At 42.2% G+C, this 27,596-nt stretch overlaps 2 protein-coding genes across 8 annotated transcripts in view; both read left to right on the forward strand.

Annotated features, from left to right (window-relative positions):
• The window catches only part of RARA (retinoic acid receptor alpha), a 938,446-nt gene that overhangs the window by 495,977 nt on the left and 414,873 nt on the right, over window positions 1-27,596 (forward strand). The gene's annotated exons all lie outside the window — the stretch shown is intronic.
• Window positions 2,893-25,697, forward strand: CASC3 (CASC3 exon junction complex subunit). Of its 7 annotated transcripts, none has more exons than XM_042476509.1 (14): window positions 2,893-3,250; window positions 8,111-8,138; window positions 9,668-9,705; window positions 10,205-10,360; window positions 11,500-11,651; window positions 12,815-12,991; window positions 13,170-13,858; window positions 17,345-17,409; window positions 18,063-18,174; window positions 19,042-19,140; window positions 20,848-21,080; window positions 22,966-23,088; window positions 23,257-23,313; window positions 24,253-25,697. In XM_042476509.1, exons 1-13 carry the CDS (start codon window positions 2,975-2,977, stop codon window positions 23,290-23,292), a joined length of 2,184 nt encoding a protein of 727 aa, XP_042332443.1. In that variant the 5' UTR covers window positions 2,893-2,974; the 3' UTR covers window positions 23,293-23,313; window positions 24,253-25,697. The 7 variants fall into 7 exon arrangements, 4 of the variants coding, with proteins under 4 accessions (XP_042332443.1, XP_042332440.1, XP_042332444.1 ...); XM_042476507.1 differs by having other exon boundaries at window positions 2,894-3,250; window positions 23,270-23,313; XR_006104752.1 differs by having other exon boundaries at window positions 22,966-23,313.

A 27,596-nucleotide genomic window follows, 5' to 3' on the forward strand; every position in this document is an offset into this window, starting at 1 on the left:
ATGTATAAATGTGGCATTATAAATGAAGAGAAGTCTAAAGAGTAGGTGTCCATGAAATGCGGAAAGTAGCAGTAGTCTTGTTTGTGTGTGTGTGTGTATATATATATATATACGTGAATGATTCATTCCAACAGCAGCTCTGGAAACAGTATTGTATTTCATGTTAAGCCTGTTTGAACACCTAAAAAGGGGAAATTTGCAGTAGAAACGATACAGCCTTTCACAAGAACATTCAAACAGAACAGAACTGAATTTGCGAATGAGGATGCTGTGTTTGCAGTTTTACATAGCTGCCCTGTGTTCTGACGTCTTCGAGGTATGGTCATTTCTGAGATTAGAAACAGTAGCCGAGGCAATTGAAATTTGTTTTGTATTTAGACAACATCTGTCCTCCTCTTCACCGTTATTGCTCCCAAATTGGCTAACACAACATAAAAGAATTATAGTCAAACAGCAAACAAATAAATAAATGGACGATTAGAAGAAAAACAAAAAGGTGAAAATACATGAATGGGTTTGGGGCAAACTTTTACAAGGGTATGCTAAACAGGGCCACATAGCCCAAAAAACCCACAACCCCCCCCAACTATGGATGCCAGCCATGAAAGCCTTTGACTTCATGATAAAATGATGCATGTCATGGAGAAAGTGGATAGGAATAAAAATGTTGTCCCTTTGGCATGCTGCTACTGTTACTATCATTTTATTGTGTTTGCATCCTGCTTTCCCCCACAATTGGGACTCAAAGCTGCTCCCAGTTTAAAAGAACAACAGTCAAAAATATACAAAAAGTGAACACTAAAATAGAAACTAAAAACAAATCCCACAAATAAAAAAATGAAATGCAATTTTAAAAGAGAAAAGCTCTTAAAAACAGTTCAGTTAAAATAATACAGCACTCCCTAGGTTTTAAAAGTCAGTCTGAAGGGAAAGGTTTTAGATTCTTTCTTTCAATCAGGCCCAAAACACACTGCAGAAATAATCCAGTTTGAGACCGCTTTAACTGCCCTGGCTCAGTACTAGGGAATCCTGGGAACTGTAATTGTGGCACCAGAGCTCTCTCTGACAGAGAAGGCTAAATGTTTCACATTTAGTTCACAGAATTCCCTGGCATTCATCCAGGGCAGTTAAAGCGGTCTCAGACTGGATTATTTCTGCAGTGTGTTTTGGACTACGGTCTGCCAAATAGCCTGGACCACAGTCATATATAAGGCTTTATAGGTCATAACTGCACTTTGAACATCCACTGAAGCTGCCCTGATTAAAAAACAGACAAAAGTGCATTGTGTAATGCATGATTCCCTACTTCATGATGATGCCATGGCCACTATGGCACTATGCTCTTATACTTCAGGAATTTGTCTTATCAATGGCCCCCAAAGGTGTTGATGTGCTGCTTCAAAGTCTAGGGGCCGCAGGAAACTGAATATACAAGTTGCTAGCTAGGAAAAGAGTGATGGGACAGGATGATTGCCTTCCTGTCCTGACCATGGACTTGGCTGCTGGACTGGGTTGGTTTTCCATATGATCCAATGTTCTGATCCTCCCAGTGACTACCAGGCTGCTTTAACCTAAACTAAGGAGTGGATTCAAAAGTCTTCTGTTATTTCTGCATGCCATTTTTAGTGTTGCGTTTGCCTTTGCTTGTTCTTTTCTGTACGGATGGGCAGCTTTGTCTTAGGCAAGCAGCAGAAGGGGGCAAATGATTGTTAGCCAGTGTCAGTACTGGTTCCATGCATGGTAACTGGGGCTGCAGCCACACTGTAGAAATAGCACAGCTTGGCACCATTTTAACTTGTGTGCCTTCAGGTTTGCCATGGCCTTCCCCTGAGGCTGAGAAAGCGTGACTCGGCCAGGGTCACCCAATGTGTTTCACAGCCGAGCGAGGAGTCGAACCCTGGCCTCCAGAGTCGTAGTCCAACGCTCAAACCACGTTGGGTCTTTTTAACAGCCGTACCTGAGTGCTGTGGAATCCTGGGATCTGTAGTTTGTAGAGGTTTCTGACAGGGAAGGCGAAAGGTTTCCACAAAAAAGCTACAGTACCCAGAATGCCACAGCACTGAGCCAGGTAAGTTAAAGTAGTGTCAAACTGGGTGGTTTGGCACCACTTTTAAGCATCCTGGCTCAAGACTATGGAATTTTGGGAGTTGGAGTTTGTTGTGGGGCCCACAACAAACTCCAACTCCCAGAATTCCATAGTCTTGAGCCAAAAAAGAGTTAAAGTGGTGCCAAACCAGACTATTTCTCCAGTGTTTAGTGAGACTATGGCCCCAACACACACTGCAGCAGGGAATAATCCAGTCTGAAACCGCTTTAACTGCCCTGGCTCAGTGCTAGGGAATCCTGGGAACTCTAGCTTTGTGAATGCATTTAGCCTTACTCTGAGTGATTAATCCCTGCAGTGCGGATGCAGCCTGAGGGTTTGTGTCTCCCTTTCTCTCTCTCTCTCTCTCTGCTCCTCTATGGCCTCCTCTTAACCCCTTCCCCATCCTCTTTCCTTATGACCCTTTTGCTCTGCTATCTCTGCAAAGGCCCTTCCTTCGCTTCTTTTAGCAGCATCAACAGGAGTGACGTCACCGCCGCAGTGGGGACAGCGTCAGAGCGGCACAGTCGAGGTTTTCCCGCGCCGGCTGTTCCACTAACACTGCCCCCTCCCTCCTCCTCCTCCTCCTCCTCCCTAGTGCAGCACGTGACTCTGCTGCCGAGGCGCCCTGCGAAGAGAGAGCGAGCGCGCGGCTAGTGACGTCACCGCGCCGACGCGTCCCTATTGGCTGCCAGTTTCCTCTCTTTTTAAACCCGCTTCGGTCGCAAAGGATTGTGGGAATGGGGAGAAAGAATCCATTTCTCCGCGGTGCCTGCTGGGAAACGTAGTCTTTCGCTGTGTCGTTTTTGTTTTTACCCGTCATCCTTTTCGCTCTTCTTCCTCTTCTTAACCGTTCCGCTTCTTGTCTCTTCCTCTTCTTCTTCTCTCAAGATGGCGGACCGGCGGAGGCAAAGGGCTTCTCAGGACAGCAGCGAGGAGGACGAGTCTGACTCGCCGCCGGGGAGCGCGGCTCCTTCACCGCGGGGGAGCCACCGCCTTGGTCTGGCCGGACAAGGGGGAAGCGGAGGCGGAGGAGGAGGAGGAGGAGGAGGAGGCAGCCAAGGCGGTGTTTGTGGTGGGGCTGCCATTGCCGCCGTCGATGTTGCCGGCACCGAAAGTGTGGAGGCGGCGCTGCCGGAGGGAGGCAGCCCTGGAGACTCGGAGTGTGTGAGTGTCAAGGAATTGGGGACATTCTTAGCGAGTTTGCAGATGACACCAAACGAGGAGCAGCAGCATGAGCCAACAGTGCTCCGCAGTGGCTAACAAGGCCAATGCGATCCTAGGCTGCATCAATGGAAGTATAGTGTCTAGATCAAGGGGAGTCATAGTGCCACTCTATTCTGCTTTGGTCAGGCCCCACCTGGAATACTGTGTCCAGTTCTGGGCACCAGAGTTCAGAAAGGATGTTGAGAAACTGGAGCCATGTGTGCAAAGGAGGACAACTAAAATGGTGAAAGGTCTGGAAACCATGAAGTCCTATGAGGAACGCCTTAGGGATCTGGGGATGTTTAGCCTGGAGAAGAGAAGGTTAAGAGGTGATATGAAAGCCCTGTTTAAATACTTGAAGGGGTGTCATGTTGAGGAGGGAGCAAGATTGTTTTCTGCTGCTCCAGAGAACAGGACCCAGAACAATGGATGCAAGCTGAAGGAAAAGAGATTCCACTCAACATTAGGAGGAACGTCCTGAGAGTAAGGGCTGTTTGACAGTGGAACAAACTCCCTTAGAGTATAATACAGTCTCCTTCCTTAGAGGTCTTTATACAGAGTCTGGATGGCTATATGTCAGGGATGCTTTGACTGAGAGTTCCTGCATGGCAGAATGGGGCTAAACATCCCCAACTCCCTTAAGTCTCTCCTCATAGGGTCATGAAAGAGCCCTTGGGGTCTCTTCCAACTCTATGATTCTATGATTCCTCATGGACCTTCCCTATGGCCTTGCTCCAGGGCTTCCTTTCACCTCAGGCCTTGACCCCCAACTCTTTCTGAGAGTGCTTTCTTTGTGGGGGAGAAAGTGCTCTTGAGGATGTATTATTATTCTTAGTATTATTAATATTATTGTCTTTATTTATACTCTGCCTTCCTCCCAGCGCAGGGACTTAAGGCGGCTTACGAATCCCAAACAGTCCCAAGTTAAAACACTATAAATTATGCAAAATACAAATAAACGGTTAAAGAATACAAACCATTAAAAACATTCAGGATCATTTTAAAAATTACAGTTTAAAACTCATAAAAGCAAAACAAAAACAGCATCCCTGGCACGCAAAAGCTGGGCATCTTAGCATTTAGCAGGTAGCATTAGTTGAAGAGCCAATGTCATGGAGTGGTTCAAAGTGTTGGACTTCAACTCTGGAGACCAGAATCCCTACTTAGAATCATAGAGTTGGAAGAGACCGCAAGGCCATCCAGTCCAGCCCCATTCTGCCATGCAGGAACTCTCAATCAAAGCATCCCCAATGACAGATGGCCATCCAGCCTCTGCTTAAAGACCTCCAAGGAAGGAGACTCCACTACACTCCCAGGGAGTCTGTTCCACTGTCGAACAGCCCTTACTGTCAATAATGTTGAGGTGCAATCTCTTTTCCTGTATCTTGCATCCATTGTTCTGTGTCTTATTCTCAGGAGCAACAGAAAACAAGCTTGCTCCATCCTCAATATGACATCCCTTCAAATACTTAAACAGGGCTATCATATCACCTCTTAACCGTCTCTTCTCCAGGCTAAACATCCCCAACTCACTTAAGTCTCTCCTCATAGGGTCATGAAAGGCCACCCAGGAGTCTCCTTAACTGAGTGCTGATTTGAAGCCTGGTCTCTTAGAGTCCTACTCCAACACTTAACACACACAGGCCCCGTGCTGCTAGGGATTAGAACAAGAGATGAGAGTGTGCGACTTACCCAAGGTTGTCCAGTGGGTTTCATGGCTGAGCTGGGGATCGAACCTTGGTCTCCAGAGTCATAGTTCAATGCTCAAACCACTACACCATGCTAGTAGGCGACAGTGTGACGCAGCAGCTAAGAAATGTGATCCTAGGCTGCATCAGTAGAAGTGTAGTTTCTAGATCGAGGGAAGTAATAGTGCCACTCTGTTCTGCTCTGGTCAGGCCCCACCTGAAATGCTGTGTTGAGTTCTGGGCACCACAGTTCAAAAAGGATGTTGACAAGCGGCCAAAAGGGTAAAGGGTCTGGAAACCATGCCTTATGAGGAAGGACTTAGGGAGCTGAATATGTTTTGCCTGGAGAAGGTTAAGCAGTGATATGGTAACTGTTTAAGTATTTGAAGGGGTGTCGTATTGAGGATGAAGCAAGCTTGTTTTCTGTTGCCCCAGAGAATAGGACCCAGAATAAAGACTTCAAACTACAGGAAAGGAGATTCTACCTCAATGTTAGGAAGAATTTCCTGACAGTAAGAGCTGTTTGGTAGCAGAATACATTCCCTTGGAAAGTGGTGGAGTCTCCTTCTTTGGAGGTTTTAAACAGAGGCTGGATGGCCATCTGTCATTTGGTCGTTTATTCCTGCATGGTAAGGGGTTGGATGGCTCCTCTGGCCTCTTCCAAGGCTATGATTCTTACCCTACACACTACACACATTATGACACAAACTAGCCCCCCAGCCTCATGGGGGCACTCTTGGCCAGTACATCACACCTTCTTGGCTCCCACACTCCATCCCAATACTCATTCATATGGTTATCTACTCACCTTGACTTTAGGCAACATTGTTGCTTGTCCTCCAAGGACCATGGTTAAAATTGAACTTGTCATCTAAAGTTTTGCATTCCTATGGACGTTCTCACACAGAGACTGCTATATAGGTCTGTCCCTGGGCTTTCCATTTCACCAGTAACATCGGAAGTGGGCTCAAGTCTACGAAAGCTCATGATACCAATTTCTCTCTTTCAGTTAGTCTCTAAGGTGCTACAAGATCCCTTTGCATACTGATTTCCCAGACTAACACAGCTATGTCTTTTTAGCTTCATTGTTGAGTAGCAGTGCTCCTACGCATCTGCAGACTCAGGAGGCATCTACTCTATAGAAATAATGTACTTTGACAACACTTTTAACTTAAAAACCACAGCTAGTTCTCAGGTAGGGATCAAGAATTTGGAGGACAAAGGCTGTGTTTTCAAGCAAGCGATGATCCCCAGTGTTACTGTTTTTATTTCATGAATTTAAAATGGCTATTGGAAAGGAATGTTTAGCTTATTTTATATATATATTTAGTTTATTTTGTTAGTCACTGCAATAAATATAGGTAGTCTAGTGATTAACTACATCCTACTGGGATTGAGGACAAACTTGGGAGAAATGCTGTTCGTTTGCTTTTTAATCACCTATATCTGTATTGTGTGTAAAATCTTTATCTGGTCTACAATGAGTAATATGTTTATATTTTAAAACCAGTGTTACCTGGTATTTACTTCTCATACACTTGAGTACCAGTTGCCCTGTGTTTATGTTTCAATAACATAATGTAGCACCTTGTAGACAAGCTGGGTGTGTAGCCTTTATGTAATGAATGTAAACAGCCTTGGCCAGCAGATCTTACATTTGCATTCTTGAGTCTGTGAAAACAGTGTATAGATCTAGACGGATAAGACTGTTGCATGACTTGGAACATAACTTCTCAAATCAAAATGCTTGGATTGAAGCGTTCAGATGGAAAGAATATCTGAAAGATTGACTAGGGATTCAGACAAGGCTTCCTCAGGATTTGAAAACCACTTATGTCCGATTTTATTTCACTTTTTGTAGTAAATCACCAGTTCTCTGGCTAATAAATATAGGCCTGTTACAGACTGCCAAAATAAAGCTGCTTCGGGTCTCTTTGGAGGTATGCTGTTTAAATGATGCATACATCCTAAGAATCCGGAAGCTGCACCAAAGCTGCACTCCAGTGCTTAGGAATGGAGTGTGGCTTTGGCACGACCTCCGGACTCTTAGGACCCATGCATCATTTAAATAGCATACCTCCAAAGAGACCCGAAGCAGCTTTATTTTGGCAGTCTGTAACAGGCCATAGATGCTGAAATAACAACCCAGTTCTCAGTTTTGATCCTGCTTTCTCCAAAATTAAGATAGAAGTCCAAAAACAATATTATATTGTGTTATCTGGCACCTAGCATGTATACAGAATGTAACTTCTCTGCAATATCCTAAATGAGTCATGTATCTGATTTATATTTTTAGTGTAAATCCATCAGTGTAGGATAGGAATTTTGAACGAAATCCACAAAAGAGCAATACCTTTATTGGCCAAGCAAAATGCACAAAGGGCACTAAATAGTAGTTCACATTGCTTTCCAATTTTATCATATTCTTTCAGAATTTTAACTTTAATTTAAAACAGAAAGAAGTGTGTCAGATTTTCACCTTGAGAACCATTTCTTTCTAAAGTGGAGGGCCTTCTATTCCAATGTCTTTCTAGATATTAAAGAACATCCTTGAATTCTCCTTTAATGCAGATATCGCTTTGCTAGAGCCAGACCCAGCCAAGCAGTGACTCATCGTGGATTTGTCAAAAAACAGAACTTGCTCCAGGAGACATTACAGAGAAATGGCTCTAGTGCAGCTGCGCCATAGGGGAAGCTCAAATACTAGTTGTACGAAGTAAAGGGTGGTTGAAAGCTGTAAAAAACTGACGGGGAAAAGAAAGTAGGACCAAGGATAGGCACAGAGATGTAGTATCTTAATGTAATACCTTTCTAAAGGTACAGATGAGTAATACCTTTATGCATTCTTTTTTTCATTATACCTCTTGTCTCTGAGCATGTGTGTGCATTCTTCCAAGAAGTATGTGAAATGATTGGCAGTATCTTGCTAATACTTGTGTGGTAGAGGATTTTATGATTGGATTAAAGGAAAGAGGAGCCTAAGCTATGACTTCCTCCACCACTGAGATGTCTTAAATATTTTTACAGTATTCATCATTGTTTTTGTCTCTTCTCTTCAGACGGCTTAGATGCTATTAACAAAAACCCTTGTTGCATTTATTTGGTAAGCTAATATTTCTCTCTCTTGAAACAGGAAAGTGAAGATGGCATAGAAGGAGATGGTGAGTAGTTGTTTCTTAATATGAGTAACTGGTGAGACAGAAGTATAGCTTAGGATGGTGGATTTTCTTAAAATTAACAACTAGATCTCAGCTGTAAGGACATACCACTGCTTTCTAGATTTAATTTTACATTGTTCCTCTGGTACTTGTAAACCCAGACATCATTTGTTGTTAGGGATGAGCCTGGAAGCCAGTATAAATAATCAGCTTACTCAATGACGGTGTTGAAGACACACAGTTTCTTTTCTGCCACATGTCTATTTGTTTATATTCACTGTATATACTCGACTATAAGTCGACCTCATATATAAGTCGAGGGCAAGTTTGGGAGCCAGAATTATGGATTTTTGATATGACCCGAGGATAAGTTGAGGGTGAAACTTAGGGGCATGTAGCAAAGGATCTGAAGGATGAAGCTAAGGAAAACAATGCCAAAGGACTTTTTAACATTCCAGCAGGCATAACTGTTTGTACTCATACTAAAAGCTTTAATTTTTTGACTAAAATTTCTAGACTAATACATAAGTATATACAGTATATCCAGTTTTATAGCTGAGGACAGGATGTAACCAATAATGAAACTGTAAAGAGTTTTAAGCAATAGAAAACAATGTAGCAAAATTAAAATGTAACCTGCACTTCAGCCAACTAAAACTGAAGCCATAAAGACGATTTCAAATGTTTGAGTAGACAGCCAAGCTTTCTTTGTGCCAAAATGAGGCCCATAGTTTGCCTCCAAGGAGAGGAAATTCTACAAGTAGGACTGTTCTAATGTTCAGGGAAATTTGGGAATGATACCAACTTATAAGGCTTTGCCACATTTACCAACTGGCTGCAGGGACCACTGACCACAAGGGATATTGCCCCAAGCTATAGACTTTCATAGCTTAAGCTTGCCTTTTAAGGGATAATTTAGGGCATTTCACATGCCTCCTCACTCATACATTAAAAATGCTTGACAAGTGAGCACGATTGACCCAGCCAGCTCCACATAACGAAGCATGTGCTTCATTAAGATATAAGGGTAATGGTGTTATAGATTTCACTCAACAAAGTGAGTTTAAGGAAGGATTTAAAAATAGGGAGGGATGTTGTATTATTTAACTCTCCTCTGAAGGGAGGTGGAGGCATGAAGGACAGCACTGCAGGACAATTGAATCATTTAAGGAAGATGGAGGCCAACTAATGACTAAGATCACAGAAAAGGCAAATAGTGAGATAATAACAGAGGATAAGGAGAAGCAGTGCCATGGAAGATTTTGAAAGTGAGTGCAAGTAGTTGATCCTGAGCCTAGGATGTCCAGCCTTTCAATCCTTGCACAGGACCCAAGGTGGACTTGGTTGTAAAGAGAATATTGGATAAAAAGTAAAGGGTGGAATCAAAGATAAAACAAAAATGGGGTGGATAGTGATACAGAGAATATACAAGAAGCAGGATTAGGACAAAAGATGCAAAATTTCATGTTGGATGTACTGGATTTCTCAGATCAGGATTTGTATTTAATCTCAAACAATTCTCCATTTTTCAGCGGTTCTCTCTGACTATGAAAGTGCTGAAGATTCAGAGGTGAGTTGCCAGTTTACTAATACTACTGTCGTACTTTCATTTTGTGGGTGAACTTAACAGCACATTATATATATTTTTAAAAACCTTCGAGGACCTGTTGAAATCTGCTAGGATAGATGCATAGTCTGAGAAATTGCTTTTGGCTGCATCAGGCTGTGTAGTCTTCATCTTCTTTTCTTGGAGAGCAGCAATCCTTTACTTTAAAATGTACGTGGTAGGATGAGATATCTGTTGCCTCAAAATATTATTCAACTCCCACCATCCCTGACAATTGGCTGTGACAAATCCAACCAATATGTGGAGGGCCAGAAGTCTCCTACCAGTTTCACTACACATTTGATTACCTTCCCAATATTTGATATTTATCACGTGTGCCTTGAATGTGTATTTAGTTTCTACATAAGGTGGGAAAGCTTTTCAGTTGTATACATTGTATGGTTATTAATTTTGGGGTGTATTTTCCACGCACAAAATGAATCAGTTTTGATATTTGTTTCAGGCTGAAGAGGGAGAGTACAGTGAGGAGGAAACATCCAAAGTGGAGCTGAAGCGGGACAGTAATGATGCTGATTTGACAACAAAATCAGACAAAGGAGATGAAAAACCAGAATCGAAAGGCACTGTGGCAGGGGAGAGGCAAAGTGGGGATGGACAGGTGAATCTTGCAAAATGTTGAATATACATCCTAGTCAGTCTGGAAATTAAACTAAAATATGACCTGTTTTTAATTTTTTAAAAAGTAACCAGTATATATAAAATCCTAACATCATAGTATTTTAAAACAGTGTCCTGCATTTTAAGATATCAAACTAACTAATGTCCTTCCTCATACATAGGTATTATTATTTCTATCACTGAACCATACTCTCACATTCCAAATCAATTGGCATTGTCCTTCACTTCCACTTTTTTAAAGACCTTGCAGAATATGCCATAAGTACTTCATACTTATTCATTATTCTGATATAACTGTAACACAAAGAAAGAAATCAAAGATATAGCCATGTTAGTCTGTAGAATCAGTATGTAGAGAGATTTTGTAGATTCCTTAAAGTGTATAAATATATTATCCCCTATATCTTGAGCCTCCTTCATTATCTGTGCCTTTATACCATCATGGTCTCATGTTCTAATAATGTTTTGAAATGGTCTTATTGTAGGGGTAAGGAATGTATGGCCTCCAAGGCCTTTTTAAGGCCTTCCCAACTTTTTCAAAAACTCAGAATGACCCTATATCCTCTCTAGGGGGTACATGAGACAATTTTGCCATTTTAAAACCCCCTCCTCATTCTTTTAATAGCCAGCAGAGCTTTTTTAAACCAGGAAGCAAACTGAAAGATCTCTGTACTTAAAATGGCTCAATGGACTATAAGAATGTGGCAAAATTACACCCAGAGGGCACTGGGAACCTTTTAATTTGTTTAAACTTATTTATTTTATATTTGATTTGATTTATTTTGTACTTTTCTTCAAAATGGGACTCAAAAATGGTTCATAGAATAAAACAGAACATCTAAAACAATATGGAGTACAAATGTTTAAAAAGCATTAAACTAGGCATTCAATTAAAACACTGGTTACAACATTAAAATGAAAACAGTTAAATCACAAAGTTGTTAATGCTGCTGGTTTGATCCACTCTTAAATGGAAATTTTTAAGGAGAGAAAGTTTTCCTTCTCTGGGGTGGCTGGTTTGTATTAGCATTTTTTCTTGTAATCGGCAAATATTGATGAGAAACATGGGGTCTATAGCAGTTAAGGTCAAAAGGCGCTTGGATTCTTCCTTCTTTGTAGGAGAGCACTGAACCAGTTGAGAACAAAGGTGGCAAAAAACTTCCTAAGCACTTGGATGATGATGAGGATCGGAAGAACCCTGCATATATCCCTCGCAAAGGTCTTTTCTTTGAACATGACCTTCGTGGGCAGACCCAGGAAGAGGAAGTCCGGTATGTGACATTAGCAGCAGAGGGAGATTGAATGGTTCTTGCACAGAAAACTGAAACATAGGGCATGTTGACTGAGGGTGTAATTTCAGCCTAAAATCTTTGTCACTGGTGTATGGGACTTGCAGGACAGACTGTTATTCTCCTTCCTTTCTGCAAGCTCTTAATGCCCTCTGAAAATTAGCTCAGTCTTCTGGGATGCATTGGAAGCTGTGGTACGAGAAGGCTGATCCCCTTCTCCTAAGTCCACTAGCAGGAATCTTTTTGTCAGCAGCTGTCCCCTATTTGATTCAGGCCTTTGTCTTAACACCCAAAGAAGGTTAAAGAACTGAAAGACTTGTCTACTTGCAGAGATCATAGTACTCACTACAGAACACTATATTTTAGCTCACCATATTTTAACTCGTTTTAGCTCAACAAAAAAAACCAGCACATTATATGTTTTAAAAAACCCTAAAATGAAAGCTGTGCAGGAGCGGTTCTTAATTTTTTAATTGCCAGAGGAATTTTTGATGGCTGTGAGCAAACCACCTATAAGGATCTGTGAGAAAGAATTATTTCCTTTACAGAAACCATCACAATATTTTTCTGTGTCTTCTGGGGCAAAATCCTCCTGGTTGTGCTGTTCCCTTGTGATGAGGCCAAATTTGTCTCCTCAGATGCTTTTTGGTGACCTTTGGAGCTGTACAGACAGGTGGCTGAATGCCGCCCCTTTTTGCCCTGGATTGGGACCGTGACAACTGCATGCAACAGCCTCCAGAGGGAGCAAAAAGAAGCCCCTTCGGTGCTGTGCTGTTTGGGTGCTGCACCTGAGGTGCGTCATCATGGCATGTGCCATGTAGACTGGCGTGCACCACAGTAACACCCTGCCACCGGCGATAGGGCATTGAGCATGCGGACACTTGCCCCGCCTATAGGCCAGTGCTTTTCACTGGTCTGTACAGGGCCTCAGAAGACTTTTTGTTCGGCCAAGCATCTGACTTTATTTGACTTTTCCCCTGTTATATAATTAGTTTTTATACAGCTTTAGTTTTTATTCCTGTTTTTATGATTGTATTGTGTCTCGTAATCTGTAGTTTGGAGTCGTTCAGGAGTTCCTGTGTTGCCCAAAAAATCAAGTGGAAATTAATAGATTCTCACTGGTTCTTTTCCTCTTGATCCATAAGGCCTAAGGGTCGCCAGCGTAAGCTTTGGAAAGATGAGGGCCGATGGGAACATGACAAATTCCGGGAAGATGAACAAGCACCAAAAACAAGGCAGGAGTTGATTGCTCTCTATGGCTATGACATCCGCTCAGCACACAACCCTGATGACATTAAACCCAGAAGAGTGCGCAAGCCAAGGTATGTTACCAGGTACACAGTTTGTTGTGTACACTTGCTATGGAATGGTGTTGTTGGGTCTGGGAGATCTAAATTTCTTTTACTCATTTGCAGAGGAGTATTAGTGATGGGGAAGACACTGGTTACAACCTTAAATAGCAGTTTTTTATGTATAGCATCACATCTCATCTCCATTCAGATTTGGGAGCCCACCACAGAGAGAACCAAACTGGTCTAATGAACGGCCTAATAAGCCTCCACGACACCAGAGCCTAGAAAGTGCTTCTGTGCCACCCCGGACATTCATCAACCGGAATTCAGCAGGGACAGGACGCATGCCCCCAGCAAGGACTTTCCCAAGACCCAGTGGCTACAAAGAGACTCGCCCAAGCTATCGTGCTGTGGATGTGAACAGTCAGCATGCACCTCGTTTCAGTGAGCAGTCAAAGCATGAGAACAGTTACCGGGCAAGGCGCTCAGAACCGGCACCTGCTCGAGAACCCTCTCCAGAGGCAGAGATCTCATATGTTCGTGAGAGCCCTGATAAAAAGAATGAGGTTGTTCCAGAAATTCAACCAACTCCTTCAGATGTTCTGCAGCCACCACCAGATAAGCCTGTGGAAAAGAAGTCCTATTCTCGGGCAAGGAGGAGCCGGAACAAAGCAGGCGAGATGGGGAAACTGGCAGATGAAATCCCACCTCCATCAGGGTTGACACCTGCACCATTGAAGACGGCAGAAGTTATACCATCAAATTCCCCAGCAAAGACTAGTAACTGGGAGGTACCTGTTGAAGCCAGTCTAGATGGCCTTGAGCAGGATATGACCCAGATGAATATAACAGAGCAGAACTGGAACCAGGGTCAACCTCAGTTCATACAACCTCAGGGTAAGTGAATGGACTTAATGGTATGTAATTTATCTTACAATTATAATTCTTACATACAGAGAAATTCAAAAAGAGGGAGGTGTATGTTTGTCTTGCTGGACATTCAAAACCAGTTAAATATACTAGAAGCTTATAGACAAATATTTCATTGACTGTTTCAGATCATGATATAATTCTTTATCACTGCTCTTTTTCCTTTCCCAGTCAGTTTTTCCCAAAAAAGTAGAAAAAGTACAATTGATTTTTGTAAATCTGAAGGGAATCCGTTTACAAAAATGAACTTCAGTGATACCTTGAACAAAGCTGCTGAGGACTGTGCTGAATAATGGGGTGGAAGTTAAGGATCTATCAGAATGTCCATCTTTTGAATTAACATGGGGGGGGGTGTTTATGGTCAGAATCTCCTTGCTTGTTGAGCTATTTTTTCCCAACCATACTACATTTTTAAAACTCCCCCCCCCCCTCCTTTCATGGATGTTTCACCTCTTTTACAGACATAAGAGAAAAATCATTTTTCACCAACAGTTCTTTGCTTGTCTGGTAGGTATGAACCTCCAGGTATTCAGCACTGTCTCACTTGCAATTGCTACCAGTCCTTCCTGTTCTAGAAACATGGGAAAACCTGTTAGATATTACTCACAAATATGTAAACATGTTCCCCATAGAATGTAGATGTACTGGTCAAAGCTTCTCATGCTTTATAGCAGGAAACACGTTCCATATTAGAAGTGCTCCATCAAAAATTAGTCCCACACAATGTGGAATAGAAATACATTTTTATCCTATACTTGCCTGTATACACTGTCACCTTGTATAAAACTAGTATTTTATTTAGTTATTTCATTTTTTTCTTGTCTTTATCCCAATAGTAGGATCCATAGCATCTGACAATATTCTTAAAATATAAATACAGCTAAAAACACAGTAAGTTAATAGATTTCAGATATGGTTAAGTGAACTAGCATTTTTAAAAGCCTAGTTTTTTAAATGATTTTTAAAACACATCAAGTACTTCTTCCCAGTTAAAAGCCCTGCTTTCAGCAGTCAATCAACTACCAAAGCCTGTTTGAATAGAGAGGTCTTTCTTTGCCTGCTGCCTAAAGCGCTATAGAGAAGCTGCTAGCTTGGTTTCTCTTAAAAGTGAGTTCCACAGTTGGAGAACAGCTATCAAGAGGTACATCTCTTGTTTTCTCACCAGACATGACTGAGAGAATTCTGGGACAAAGGAAAGGGTCTCCTTAAAGATCTAAATGCCCAGAATGTAGGGTTAATTTAAGTTTCCTAAGGCTTCAGCCTTTGGATAGGAAACAAAAATATTTAAATATCAAAAATATCAAAGCCAAGCCTGTAAGGGTCTAACTGTAAATCAGCAGAGTAGCAGAAAACATGTCCTTGTCTAAGGCCTGTTCCGGACGGGCGTATAGTACGTCCCCAGGACGTACTAGGGTTAGGAAGGGGCATCACTTCCTGACGCCCCTAACCCTCTGCGCCCGTTCCACACGGGCGACGCCATTTTGACATAGTGGATGCATAGCACCTGCAAGTCGCGTGGCGGAAGTGATGCCATGAGTGCGCCATTGGGCACTTGCGGCGTCACTTCCGGGGTGCAAAAGAAGCGCCATTTTCAGGCTTCGTTTTGCTCCGTGAAGGAGCCGCGTGGTATGTAAGCTGTGGCTCCCTCGCGGAGCAACCGGCGGCGGCAGCAGACCGCTGCTTTCAGGCGGTCTGTAACACGCCTATCTGTGCTTCCCTAAGTACTGAGACTGACTCAAAAACAACACAAGTGGCTTGTGTTCAAAACAAAATTTTGCTAATGGATTTAATCTATTTTTACATAAAAGGCTATATCCTAATCTAGCTAGTAAATAGTTCAAGTAAAAAGAAATCTTTACCTCACCATCTTTCCAAAGAAAGTTGAGACAGGAAGAAGATGGAAAACATGCAGCTCAATTGAAAATCTTTGAGAGAGAATGTCTCTTAGTCCCAAAGGTGAGTGACCTACGTCACATGGTTAGTTTGAAAGAGAGAGGAGAGTTTCCATGCAGGAAATCCCTATCTAAGGAGGGGGAAAGAGAATGCAAAATTCTCCCAACACAGGTAGGCTAATGTGGGGAGATATGGTCCTTCATACAGTCTGTATACAAATATTATAGGTTTTTATAAAGCTAGTACTTGAAGTTGTGCTTATAAAAAAACCTGGTAGCCAATGCAGCTGTTGTAACAAGGAGTTTCGATGCTCCTTGTAACTGGTCACAATGAAACACTTAGCTAAAGTATTTTGACCTTGCTGAAATTTCTGAAGCATTTCCAAAGGCATATAGAGCATGCTACTATATTCTGAACAAGATGGATGAAGGTATCTATCATTGTGAACAGTCAAACATGCATGGATGCAGCTGGTAAAATAGGTTTTACTGTAGAAATGCACACACTCACAAAAAAGAAACTATAGGGTTAAGGCTGAATCTAGATGTATAGCACAAGCTGAAACTGAGTTTTCAACCTATTTCCTGGCTTGTCTCTTTGCAGAACAGGAGTCCCCTGTTTTTCTGAAGTAACCTTCAGTTTGTTTACCTTCATCCTTTGCAGATGTTGGTTCTGAAACAAAATAGCTTCCTCATATTTAGTTGGAAAGGAAAAATAGAATTAAGTGTCATCCATATATGGTTGTTGACATTAAATTGTAGACACATTCTCTTGTCTGTTCATGTATATATTAAATAGGATGGATACCATTAAAACAGGAATAGCCCTTCATCACCTTTGGAGGTTACCCTTCCCGGAAGAACCACAGCCAGCATAAAAATCTTCATCCAAGTCCCATCACAGAGAGGAGGCCCAGAGGATACAATAGTATTTGCTATTAGAAGCTGCTGACAGATCACACAGGGTTGTGCTCTCCCATCTATATTCCAATGTAGATTTTCCACCAGGGCAATGCATCTCTCTCCATTCTATTACTAGGCCTAAAGTCAGATCTGAGATGCTCCATTTTGTCCAGCATCCCCTAGAACCAGCTCCAGCACCTTGCCCAAAAATAGAATATTGGAGACTTCTCACTGATCCAGTACAGTGTGGGGGGTTTCCAGCAAATGACTTACAGGCATCTCTTCTATATATGTTGGAATCTTTCCTTGCTGCAGAGAAGTGTTCACCGCTCTTTACCCACTTGATGAGTCTCTTACCTCTGCTGTTTTAGAAGCCAGGAAGAGTAAGGGTTTCACAAATGGCTCTCGGCCTCTTCAGGGATCCTGTTCAAATTCTTGACCTGCACAAAATTGAAAAGTTTCATTATCACAATTTTTGCATAGCTTGTATAAACTACATTGTCCAAATAAGAATGAATCTCAGGATCTGCAAAGCATGTTTCCAGTTGCCAGTAGACTGGTCTACATTCTCGTCTCATCTGCCAAAGCATCATAGGCTGCAGCTCCACTCAAAAGAGTTTCACTGCCTTGTTTTCTCTTTCATTTCTTTTTCCTGCAGGTATTCCCAACCAGATGCACATTGGGGCAGCCCCACCGCCTCAGTTCAACAGGATGGAGGAGATGGTAAACTCCTATGTCTCTTTCTTGCTTCTCAAATGGTGGCAGCTAAAGGGCAGGCAGTGGCAATATATTTTCATGTGGCAAGTCCTTACTGTCAGTAACAAAAGAGCCTAAAATAACCAGCTGAGATAAAGTATGCAACATCACTCAAATAATGCATTACCATTATGGTAGGTTAATGTCTGATTAGTTTTTAACCACTCTGGTATATTTCTAGCACAGAATAGGAGACCAGCTGATCCCTTAAGGAGCCTATTGGCATGTTACAAGAGTGGTGATTGAATGAACCAGCCCTTCTTAATCTACAAATTTTGACCAAAACTCCTACCTTTCTTTTTCTCTTCCTGTTTCCTGAACATCTTATTGTAGTTCTCTTATTACCACCAACCTTCATCTCCAGGAATTTATTGGGCAGGAATTAAAGGGACAAGTGCCTAGGTAGCTGCTGATGAAAACTTAACTGTGTGGTCTAGAAACTTAAAGTCTGAGCTTAAATTTTCAGGATTCTGCAGAAGCAACTCTTAAGATGCATGAGATATGAACAAACATTAAATATGAGGAAATCCAGACTTTTTTTAACTAATAGCTCTCCCTGGGTATGTGGTGGACATCCCATTGTGAGACATTGAACCTATACACTATTCTGCTTTTTCCAGGGTGTTCAGGGGGGACGTGCAAAGCGTTATTCATCACAGCGTCAGAGACCTGTTCCCGAGCCTCCTCCACCAGTGCACATAAGCATAATGGATGGGCACTACTATGACACATGTAAGTTGTTCATTGCTGCTATGGGTCTTTGTAATGCTGGTCTTAACTTGGTTTCATAGTCCTGTAGAGCAGGAATGGGCTCCAGAACATTATTTAACCCTCTGAAGCACTCACTGAAAGAAGACAGATTCACTTGTAGCGGAATGAGAGGAAAAGGGAGAAGGAATCACTTAGTGAGATGTTGAATGATGGATGGATAGGGGCAAGTGCCTCTGCTCTGGCAAATAGTTTTGTGGATGTGTGGGCTACACTCTGCCTTGCTGCAAAGCATGTAGAACGTGTCCTTTTCTATGGGGACATACTGAGGATTAAATTTTTAAAATTTGATCTTTATTTTGCCCTTCCTCTGACATGTGGAAGAGGGCATATAGTGGTCTCTTAGTGTCCCCTAAGGTTTGGTTCCAGGACCCCCCATGAATATCAAAATCCGTGTATGCTTAAGTTCCATTATATATAATGGCATACTAGACTGGTGCCCCGTATATAAAATGGCAAGATCAAGGTTTTCTTTTGGGAATTTTTCTATTTCTAAAATATCTTCAAGCTGTGGATGGTTAAATCTGTGGATACGGAGGGCCAACTATACATAGCTGTATCCTGTTTGCTTTCCCCCCTAACAGTTCCTCAGAGGTAGAGCATGCTGAGATGGTAACTGAGCCAGAATTACCTTGTGGACTTCATTGCTGAGTGGATTTTGGACTCCAAGTCTCCTCAGCCCAAATCAAGGGCTAATCCCTTTACCATACCTCACTTAAATGTTAGTAGGCTGAACTGTTTCATGAAGGATCTCCTTCACATGTTCTCATGTAAATGCTAAGCTGTCTATGCTGTGAAATAAATACCGTATTTAATGGCTTGTCATTACAGTACAGTTCCAGGGACCTATCTACACTCACAGCGAGAATCCTGCCCCACTACCTCCACAAGGGGTGATTGTTCAGCCAGAAATGCATCTTCCTCATCCAGGTAGGAATTGCCTTCTCACACTTCCTTTTGTCTTCCCACTTTCTCCTTATCCTTCCTTCCCCAGAGTGGAAATATTTGATGTGAATCCTTCTGAGCTGAACATGTTTAGACATATGATTTCACTGTTTAAAAATGAGACAACCTATCATTTCTAGGAAGAGAGAGTATTTGCAGATACCTGTTCTGCTGCAAAACCTGCAAAATGCAAAAAATCTAACACAAATCAGCCATCTCAGAAGTGGGATGCAGATAAATAAGGATGGGAAGCTATGTGCAGATGGTAGCACCCCAAATGGGTGGAAATAATCAGTTTGGCCAGCTGAGCTGATGTTAGCTGAAACTGTGAACTCATGCAGCATTGAGAATTCAAAAAAACAACAGCAACAATGGAGTTTTGTTGCTACGGGATGGTGGCTTAACAACATCATTCAACTGTTCCACATTTCTTGGGCCACACATATACACAGAGGTCAAAGTGGACCATTGGAAAATTATTTCTCCTTCAAGGGAAGATTTTCTGAATTAGAGGGCTTCCCCATCAGAATCTGGAGATAAGTCTTAATCTTTTAACTACTTGAACATACTGGTTGAGGGATAGCGTGCCCACGTTGCATCATGTCTTAAAGAAAAGGACAACAGTTCTGGGGCATTGAAAGGCTTTCCTCAAGCCCCATACTTTTTAATCCATCCTGGTTCCTCCCTGGCCCTTTTTGGTACTTTGCATTCTAGTACAGCAAAATATGAAAGTAAAAAAATGTGGGAAGGGGAGGATTATTTTTCTCTGCTGCCAATGAGGGAGGTTTGGCTCTCCAGGATCAACCCCCCCCCCACAAACAGAAGGTAAGGGAATAGGAGGGCTACATTGCACAAAGATACAAGCAACTGGATCCTGACAGGAGGCAGCTACATTAATTCTTCCAGCAAAGTTCTTCTGTTAATGAAGCAGAGTGTCCTGGACTGCGACCAGCACACCCAAACAACGCCGATAAGAATGGCTTAGCACAGCAATTGGAAGCAGTCCACAAACCTTGCAAGGAGTGAGTGTTAGCGAGCAATCCGAAAGCCAAAGCCGAAGTCAGGAGAACAGAAGTCAGAGTAGTCAGTCCAGTCCAGGGTCAGGGCAGCCAGAAGGTAACAAGAGTCCAGTCTGTTCCAAAGTCAAGGCAACAAGGAGTCAGGATACACGAAGCCAGTGCCGGCAGCAATCACACCAAAGGATCATGCAATAAACTCTGGCACTGAGTTGATGTCTTTCTGCTCCTTAAGTAAGAGAAACTCTCTCCCGTGCCACCTGAGGCTGATTTGCTAATTGCCTCTCTGCAATCTTCCTGGATCTACGCCTGCAAGCACTCTCAGCCCTTCTTTGCTTAAAGGAAGGCACGTCCAGGCATGATTCCTCCCCAGAGTCACCACTAGGCTGTTGCACCACAAGAGGAATCTCACCAGCATTAAGACCTGGCTGAGCCTCCTCCTCTGGGGCTGGGAGATCACAGCTGGGACCTGGCAGAGCAGGATTAGCACCTGGTGTAACCTCAATTAGCTCTTGCTCTGGAGGAGCCCCATCCTCCTCCTCATCCTCTGAGACCTGCTCTTGGCTGGCCATGACACAGATACATAAAATTATCATCCACTTTCACATCCTTTTTGCTGTGGTGTTTTGATGGCTGGTGCAATTGTCTGACTGTCTTTTCTGTTTGTGTCTACTAGGGTTGCATCCCCACCAGACACCTGCACCTTTGGCTAACCCTGGTTTGTATCCTCCGCCGGTCTCCATGCCTCCTGGACAGCAGCCTCCGCCACCGCCACCACCACAACAGCTGCTAGCACCAACCTACTTCTCTCCTCCTCCCGGAGTGATGAATTTTGGCAGTCCTAGTTACCCCTACCCTCCAGGAGCTCTCCCACCACCCCCACCTCCCCACCTATACCCCAACACTCAAGTAAGTTTATTCTGCTGTGAACTTTAATCTTTAAACATTGTACTCCAAAATGGAAAGTAGCAAGGAAACAACAGGACAAAAGCTTGTATTGATCTGTACAGGCAAGGCTGCTCTTGGGACAGGCTTTTGTCCTGTTGCTAGAGTAATATGGCAAACCCTCTTCAAAATGGATGAGCAGTTAAATTTCTCTGTTCCCAGATTCATGTTCAGAGATAATATTTGGTGGGAAAGTGAAAAGATAAATGTAGGCAACATGCTAAACTTTCTGTAAATTCCTAGGTGTTTATTTTTATTCCTTCTAACAATGGAATTTCATGTCAGTACTCTCTGTTACTAAATTTAGGGCACTTTGCAATAAAAGAAACAAGCAGCTTCCTTGCTTTTATTAAATGCTGCTTGATACAGAACAAGAGATCTGAGAGGTAAGTTGTAATTGTTCATGTCAAATCTGTCCTTATACCTGTTGTAAGTACAGTAACAAGAATGCCTCATCTCAGTCATCATCTGTCTAATCTGAGAGGGTGATAGTATGGTTTGGGGCAAGCTCATGCAGTAAAAGTAGTCCTTCAGAAAGCCATAGCCCAATTCTAGGTAACAGGTATCACTGGCTTCTTTGAGTAGAAAGTAGTATTGGGTACGAAGGCATCTTGTACCTAAATATGGAAGTTTTCTATTACACATAACAGTCTTTAAAGCAGACGTGAACAGTTTAGCTGTAGGTAGGGGCCAAAATTAAAATAAGTTAACTTCTTCAGGCTGCAGATAGGTCTGGGGGAGAGGGGTGCAGCAGTGCCCTCGGTCCCATGCGGCAGCAGAGATGTGAGACTCCCAGGCTCTTGGGAAGGGTGATGGTCTGGCCAGGTGCAGTGGAGAAAATAAGGCAGTTCGCCCCGCAGCAGCTGACACCAACTCTAGTAACTCCATTGCTCCACAGCCAAGCTTTGTCCGGAGGAGATGGTTGGGTTTCAGAAGAGGAAGATGGGTGAATGCGTGCCCCCAAGCTTCCTCCATAGCCCAGCCATGTCCTCAGGACAAAGCTAGGCTATGGAGGAGGCTTGGGGGTGAGTGCCCATTCTCTTCACCGTTGTCTCAGGAGAAAGCTGAGTACCAGAGGAGGCTTGGGGGTGAGCTTGAGGACACAGGCCACAGGAAATGGTTTGGTGGGCTGCCGCAGGCCATATGTTGTGCAGGCCTGCTGTAAAGGATATTCAATAAAATTGATCTCACTTTGGTATTCTCATAGAAAGAGTTCGTAGCTAAGCAGAAGTACCATTTACTTTATACAAAAGTATTTTTCTAAAATAATATTTTAATGAAATTCTGCAAAAATGTTGCTAGCAGAGAATTTTTTTTGTAGCACATTAGCATGCCATCTTCTTTCCATCATGCGGAGAAAAAAAACTGTCAAGTGCACTGACAGTTATGTGGGGTTTCCAACCACTCCCTCGTCAACTATCTACAGCCTGCTTCATTTCAACAAGGTGGGCTGAATGCTGTTTGACCATGACATGAGATCAAAATGGAAGTGTGATAAAATCAATCCTAGGAATTAAGCAGCAAACTAAGGTGGGGAGGGTTTGCTGAGTGAGCTCTATTCTGTAATTTAAAGATAGGGGGGAAAGGTTACAGCAACCTCTAAACGTGATAATGATGGAGGGAAATATAAATCTTCACATTTATCTCTTAGCACTGATGTAATTCTTAAAATGCAAGTTTGATATTCTGCAGCTTGAATCCTGTATATTTATTATTTCTTCTTTAGGTTTTAAAACTGAGTTTGTTTCGATCCATACATATATCATGTGTTTTGTATATCAGTTAAGAAAAGACATATTAAAAACACCTTGAAACAAACCAATGGTTTTCTTTTTGCTTTGGCATGTAGGCCCAGTCTCAGGTATATGGAGGGGTTACCTATTATAATACGGTCCAGCAGCAAGTACAGCCAAAACCTTCTCCTCCACGAAGAACATCCCAGCCCGTCACTATCAAGCCACCACCCCCTGAGGTAATGGTTACTTTGCCCACCCCAGTTGCCTACCTCTGTTCAGACTATGTGTTGCTTCCATGAGTGGAAGTTCACAATTCCTAAGGCACTCTCTTCTACCAAAGAAGTAGTTTGTAAGAGCAGAAAAATTATTACTTGCCTGTTGTTTTGATATGTTGCAAATTCTAGATTCTCGTTGCAGGTTGTAAACAGGGCTCCTGTTAACATTTCTAAACGCTTTTAAAGGTGAGCTTAAAAGTTAAGACCAAGGTTTTCATATGGACCCTGTATACATAAATAAAAACAAACAAACCCATCATATAATGTTATGTCTTCTTAATTGCAGCTTCACTCTATGAGTAATCATTTTGTAATATTCCCCCTGTGTAGACAACTAACCTGTCAAAGAAAGATGAACTGAAAATGTGATCTAGCAGGAATATTATTTTTCTGTTAAAGAGCATTCTATATGTCATACCACTACACGTCTGAAGTGATATATTGTAGAAATAGATTTACTACCTCAGTAAGAACTAAGCTAAATGAATTTTGAATGACCCAAAATAGTCAGGAAGGGGTATAGCTAATTTAGAACCAATCAATCTCTCCCCCCCCTCTCAAAAAAACCTGTTTGTTCTCAGGGTAAGCTTTCTGAATATGAAGTGGAGTACTTGGTTGAAGTAACATGTTCAGAAAGCATCTGCTGACCTATATAGTTAATCCCTTGGTGACTCATTGACAAACTGAGTAACTAGAGTGTGTGAACAGCACAATAGCTTGTTTGTGCCTTGTGACTACTAGAAAGGATAATGTCCAAGCAGGTTGTAATGATCATGTGTATTACAAGATATTGGTTAGATACAGGTCATGGGGAAACATGGCTTGCATTTAACATAGTTTAGAGCGATTTTGGAAAATCTGTGGCTGTCCAGATGTTGTTGTCCCAATCATTGTATATGCTGGCTAACAGTTTGGAGCCAGCAACATCTGGAGGGTCTCAGATTTTCTCATCCCTCTTTTTAGCTTACAAATAAGTAAGCAATCCATGGTTAAAGTGGGAAGAGGTGTGGGTGGAGTTAATGTAAAGAACTCTTATTTGAGCTCTCACAGTGTAGAATTGATATCATCAGCTCCTAAGCCATATTAATGTCAGTTCTGCTTTTTATTTCCTTGTTTTATTTCTAGGATGGCAGAAACGAAAAATCCAAAGAAAGGAGCAACACTTAAAGAACTCTGCACTTTGCTGATTTTAGCAAAGTAGCAGAGTTGGCACATATGGCAGGCAGAAGGCAACTCCCCTGTGTGGAGTCTTTCCTCTTGTTCCTTTGATAATAGGTGATGCACATGGATGTGTGCACTTCTACAAGGCTACACTATGTCAGTATCGTGATTGGGGCCAGATTGCTCATCAGGAGAGCACCAATGGAATCACACATCTTTTCATTCTCTCTCTCATCCTAATGCAGAGAGGCTATACAAACATTGTTGGATGTAAAATTTATCTGCTTATTGAGAGAGAAGCCGTTTCCTTCATTCTATTATTTTCTAAGTGTGACTGTTTGTAGATGTCAAACTAAAAAAACCCAGTTGGTCCTTATGTTAATTTTCCTTTGAAGAACTTGACATAGCTTTATTTCTGTTCTGTTTAACTGATCTTGTTAACTTTACTTGAGTTGTGTGAATCTGTTCTTTTCTGACTTTCCCTCCAATAATTTAATTTTAAAATAAGTCATGCTAGTGCAAAGTCTTAGTTTCTTGGACTAAAATTAAAGAGGACTCTAAGGAGGATCATTTGTGTTAAAATGGAAACTGTATTTTTGATTTCCTGCATTTTCTTCCTTTTCCAGGGAAATTACTCTGAATTAAAAAATTAGCCCCAGTGGCAGATGTCTGCTTTACTTTTTCAGCCCTGAGCTGTACCCAACATGGCTGCCATTTTGAGGAAGGGGGAAATTGTTAAGTGTGCTATAGTAAACCAACATATGCATCTGTGTTTAATAGCCTGAAATAACCTGTAAACATGGACGCTTCATGTTCTGCCCAGTCTTTTCTGTTCTTCAGAATGCACAGAGTTTTCCTCGCTGTCCCTCGAAACAGCACTGTTATTGAGAACTCTTCTGATGTCTTGCAGACTATTGGCCTGCTTGCTTGCACTTTGCAGCTTACATTTTGCCTGCCAAGTTGCACGGCTTCCACGTCCCCATTCCTCGCACTTTGTATGCATTGCCGATTCATTTACAGAACCATTGCAACAACGTGGCCAGCCAACAGCCACTTATGCTGGAAGGAAGTGTTCAGCACTGGACTGATGGCAACAGGGTTACTTGGAGCCATTCTAGGCACCTCTGCTTTCCCGCCTGTTCATGCTTGTGTAGATTCGTATCTGAAATACCAGGGCCTCTTTTATTATATATTTTTTAGTTTGATAACCCTTTTAATTTAATTTTTTTTAAAACAAGTACTGCTTGCATTGGATAAAAAAAATCCTTGATGTTTTGAAGTATTTGGATTTTTTCCCCCCTTTACTTTAATATTTGAGATTTATTCATTTAACATATCAGTCTTGAAATCTTAGACCTAATGACACTGTGATAGCTAATTTTTGTTAATAAATTTTTTTTGTTCCCGTTCTTCCTTGTGTGCCCTGTTTTGTAGATTGTACAGCAACTCCTTGATGTAGGATGTACAAAAGCTAATAGAAATTACTAGGGCGTCATCTTATGCTTCATCTTTCTTAAAGCATATTTAGATAGGTAGGATTGCGTATGATAGCCTACAGTCTAAAATTAATGTAAATAATTAACAGAATTATTAAACAGTATTGCATTCATTTTATTTACTATAATTTGGTTAAGTCTTTTAAGAGGTTAGCAGGGCTTGTGATGGTAAGGTGAAGGTTGAATAAAGTAAGTCTGCTATGCTGAAGTGCAGCTGTATTGGACATGGAATCTCCTTCAGCTATTTTTAATAAAAATAGGCCTACCTATCTTTTACGGTAGGTATCTTCTGGCCTGAGAGAGAGTGATCAGGCAGACCTAGCTCCATCAGGGCTAGCCTGAAGGAAAGGGCTCCTCCCTCCTTAACTGTCATCTTCTGGCCTCCTATTCCCCTCCAGCTATGCTCTGACTGTGTGGGGGAGAGGCTTGCGTACCCTAATGAAGCTGTGAGCTATGCTGGCGGTGGTATAATAGCCACTGGTAGGGCCTCCCATGCCAGACAGGTCACAACCGAAGGGTCTGACCAAGAGTGCCAAAGGGCAGGATGGACTCTCTAGCCTTATGACAACCATCCTAGGAGAAGGAAAAAACTAATCCCAAACCAGGGCAGATAGTGCTCATCTAACCTTGTAAGGTCAACCATCTCAGAGAAGGAAACTCTAATCAAACCTACGACTAGAGGACCTCGCTGCTACCGTCCATGCTTGTCAAGGCCTCAGCAGACGAACCTCTGGTTTAAAGGGTGAGGCCAGTTCTGTGCACGCTGCGCTCCACCAGAAAAATCCATTGCACAGGCTCGAAGGATACATCCAACATCATCAATGCACTTGTAGAAAGCACAGATGAGTCCTTCTTGAATCTTCGTTCGCGAAGTAAAGCCAGAGAGAGAGAGATCTTTTACGATCTGCACCTTCTCCACAGACTGCTTACACTACTATGCACATTTTTCTGAAACTTTAAAAGAGATTTTCCACATTTAAGAAAAACACACAAGGAGAGGGTGTACATACATGGGGCTTGGTGAGGGGAAAATCCACGCACTCTTTATATAGTCACCCATTTCTTGTCTGGGATAATGGTCTGGCAATAAGCAACCAAGAGAAATCTGTCCATTTGTGCTAATGAACAACCAGACCAACAGAGGGCACCATAATGCACATTGAACCCTTCTTCAGGCTGTCAGTGAATGGCTCTTTACAATCTGAAACTAGTAATCTCAATCATCAGATAAATCATACACTGCAAATTGCTCTGTCCTGGAGGAAAGTAATGCAGGTGGAGGCCATACAAGTTGGTCTGTGAGGGAAGAATTGGACTTTCAATGCAACCACAAAAAGGAACCTCAAAGTTGGATTCCCCTCCTGGCTTAAGTAGGTTTAATATTGATATTAAATGTCAGGAGCCAAATCCAAGAAATAAGATTAAGCACTGCATGACACAAATCTCCTGTTTCACTTGGGATGGGCCAACAATAGGTTTAGCTTCGTAATGTTGTAAGATGCAAATATGTTAGCCAGAATGAATGCCACCGTCTATACCCCACAAAACTGGGGGTGTGAGCATGCCACTTTAATCTGACAATGCAATTGCTGGATTTGAGCAATCTGTGGTTAAGAGTCAAAATGCCAGTTTTTCTACACAGAGAAGAAGTATTAGTAGTCCTCATTCACCCTGGTTAGGGCTTCCTGCCCAAGCACATTAATCTTACTAATCGAGGAGGATAAGTAAACACATAGTGAAGAAATATGCAGCCATCTCTACAGTCTCTGAAGCTCCTACAGTTTTTACTGGATCTTACACAGAGAAAGTGTT

Source organism: Sceloporus undulatus, chromosome 6 (assembly GCF_019175285.1).
Source record: "Sceloporus undulatus isolate JIND9_A2432 ecotype Alabama chromosome 6, SceUnd_v1.1, whole genome shotgun sequence".
NCBI lineage: Eukaryota > Metazoa > Chordata > Lepidosauria > Squamata > Phrynosomatidae > Sceloporus > Sceloporus undulatus.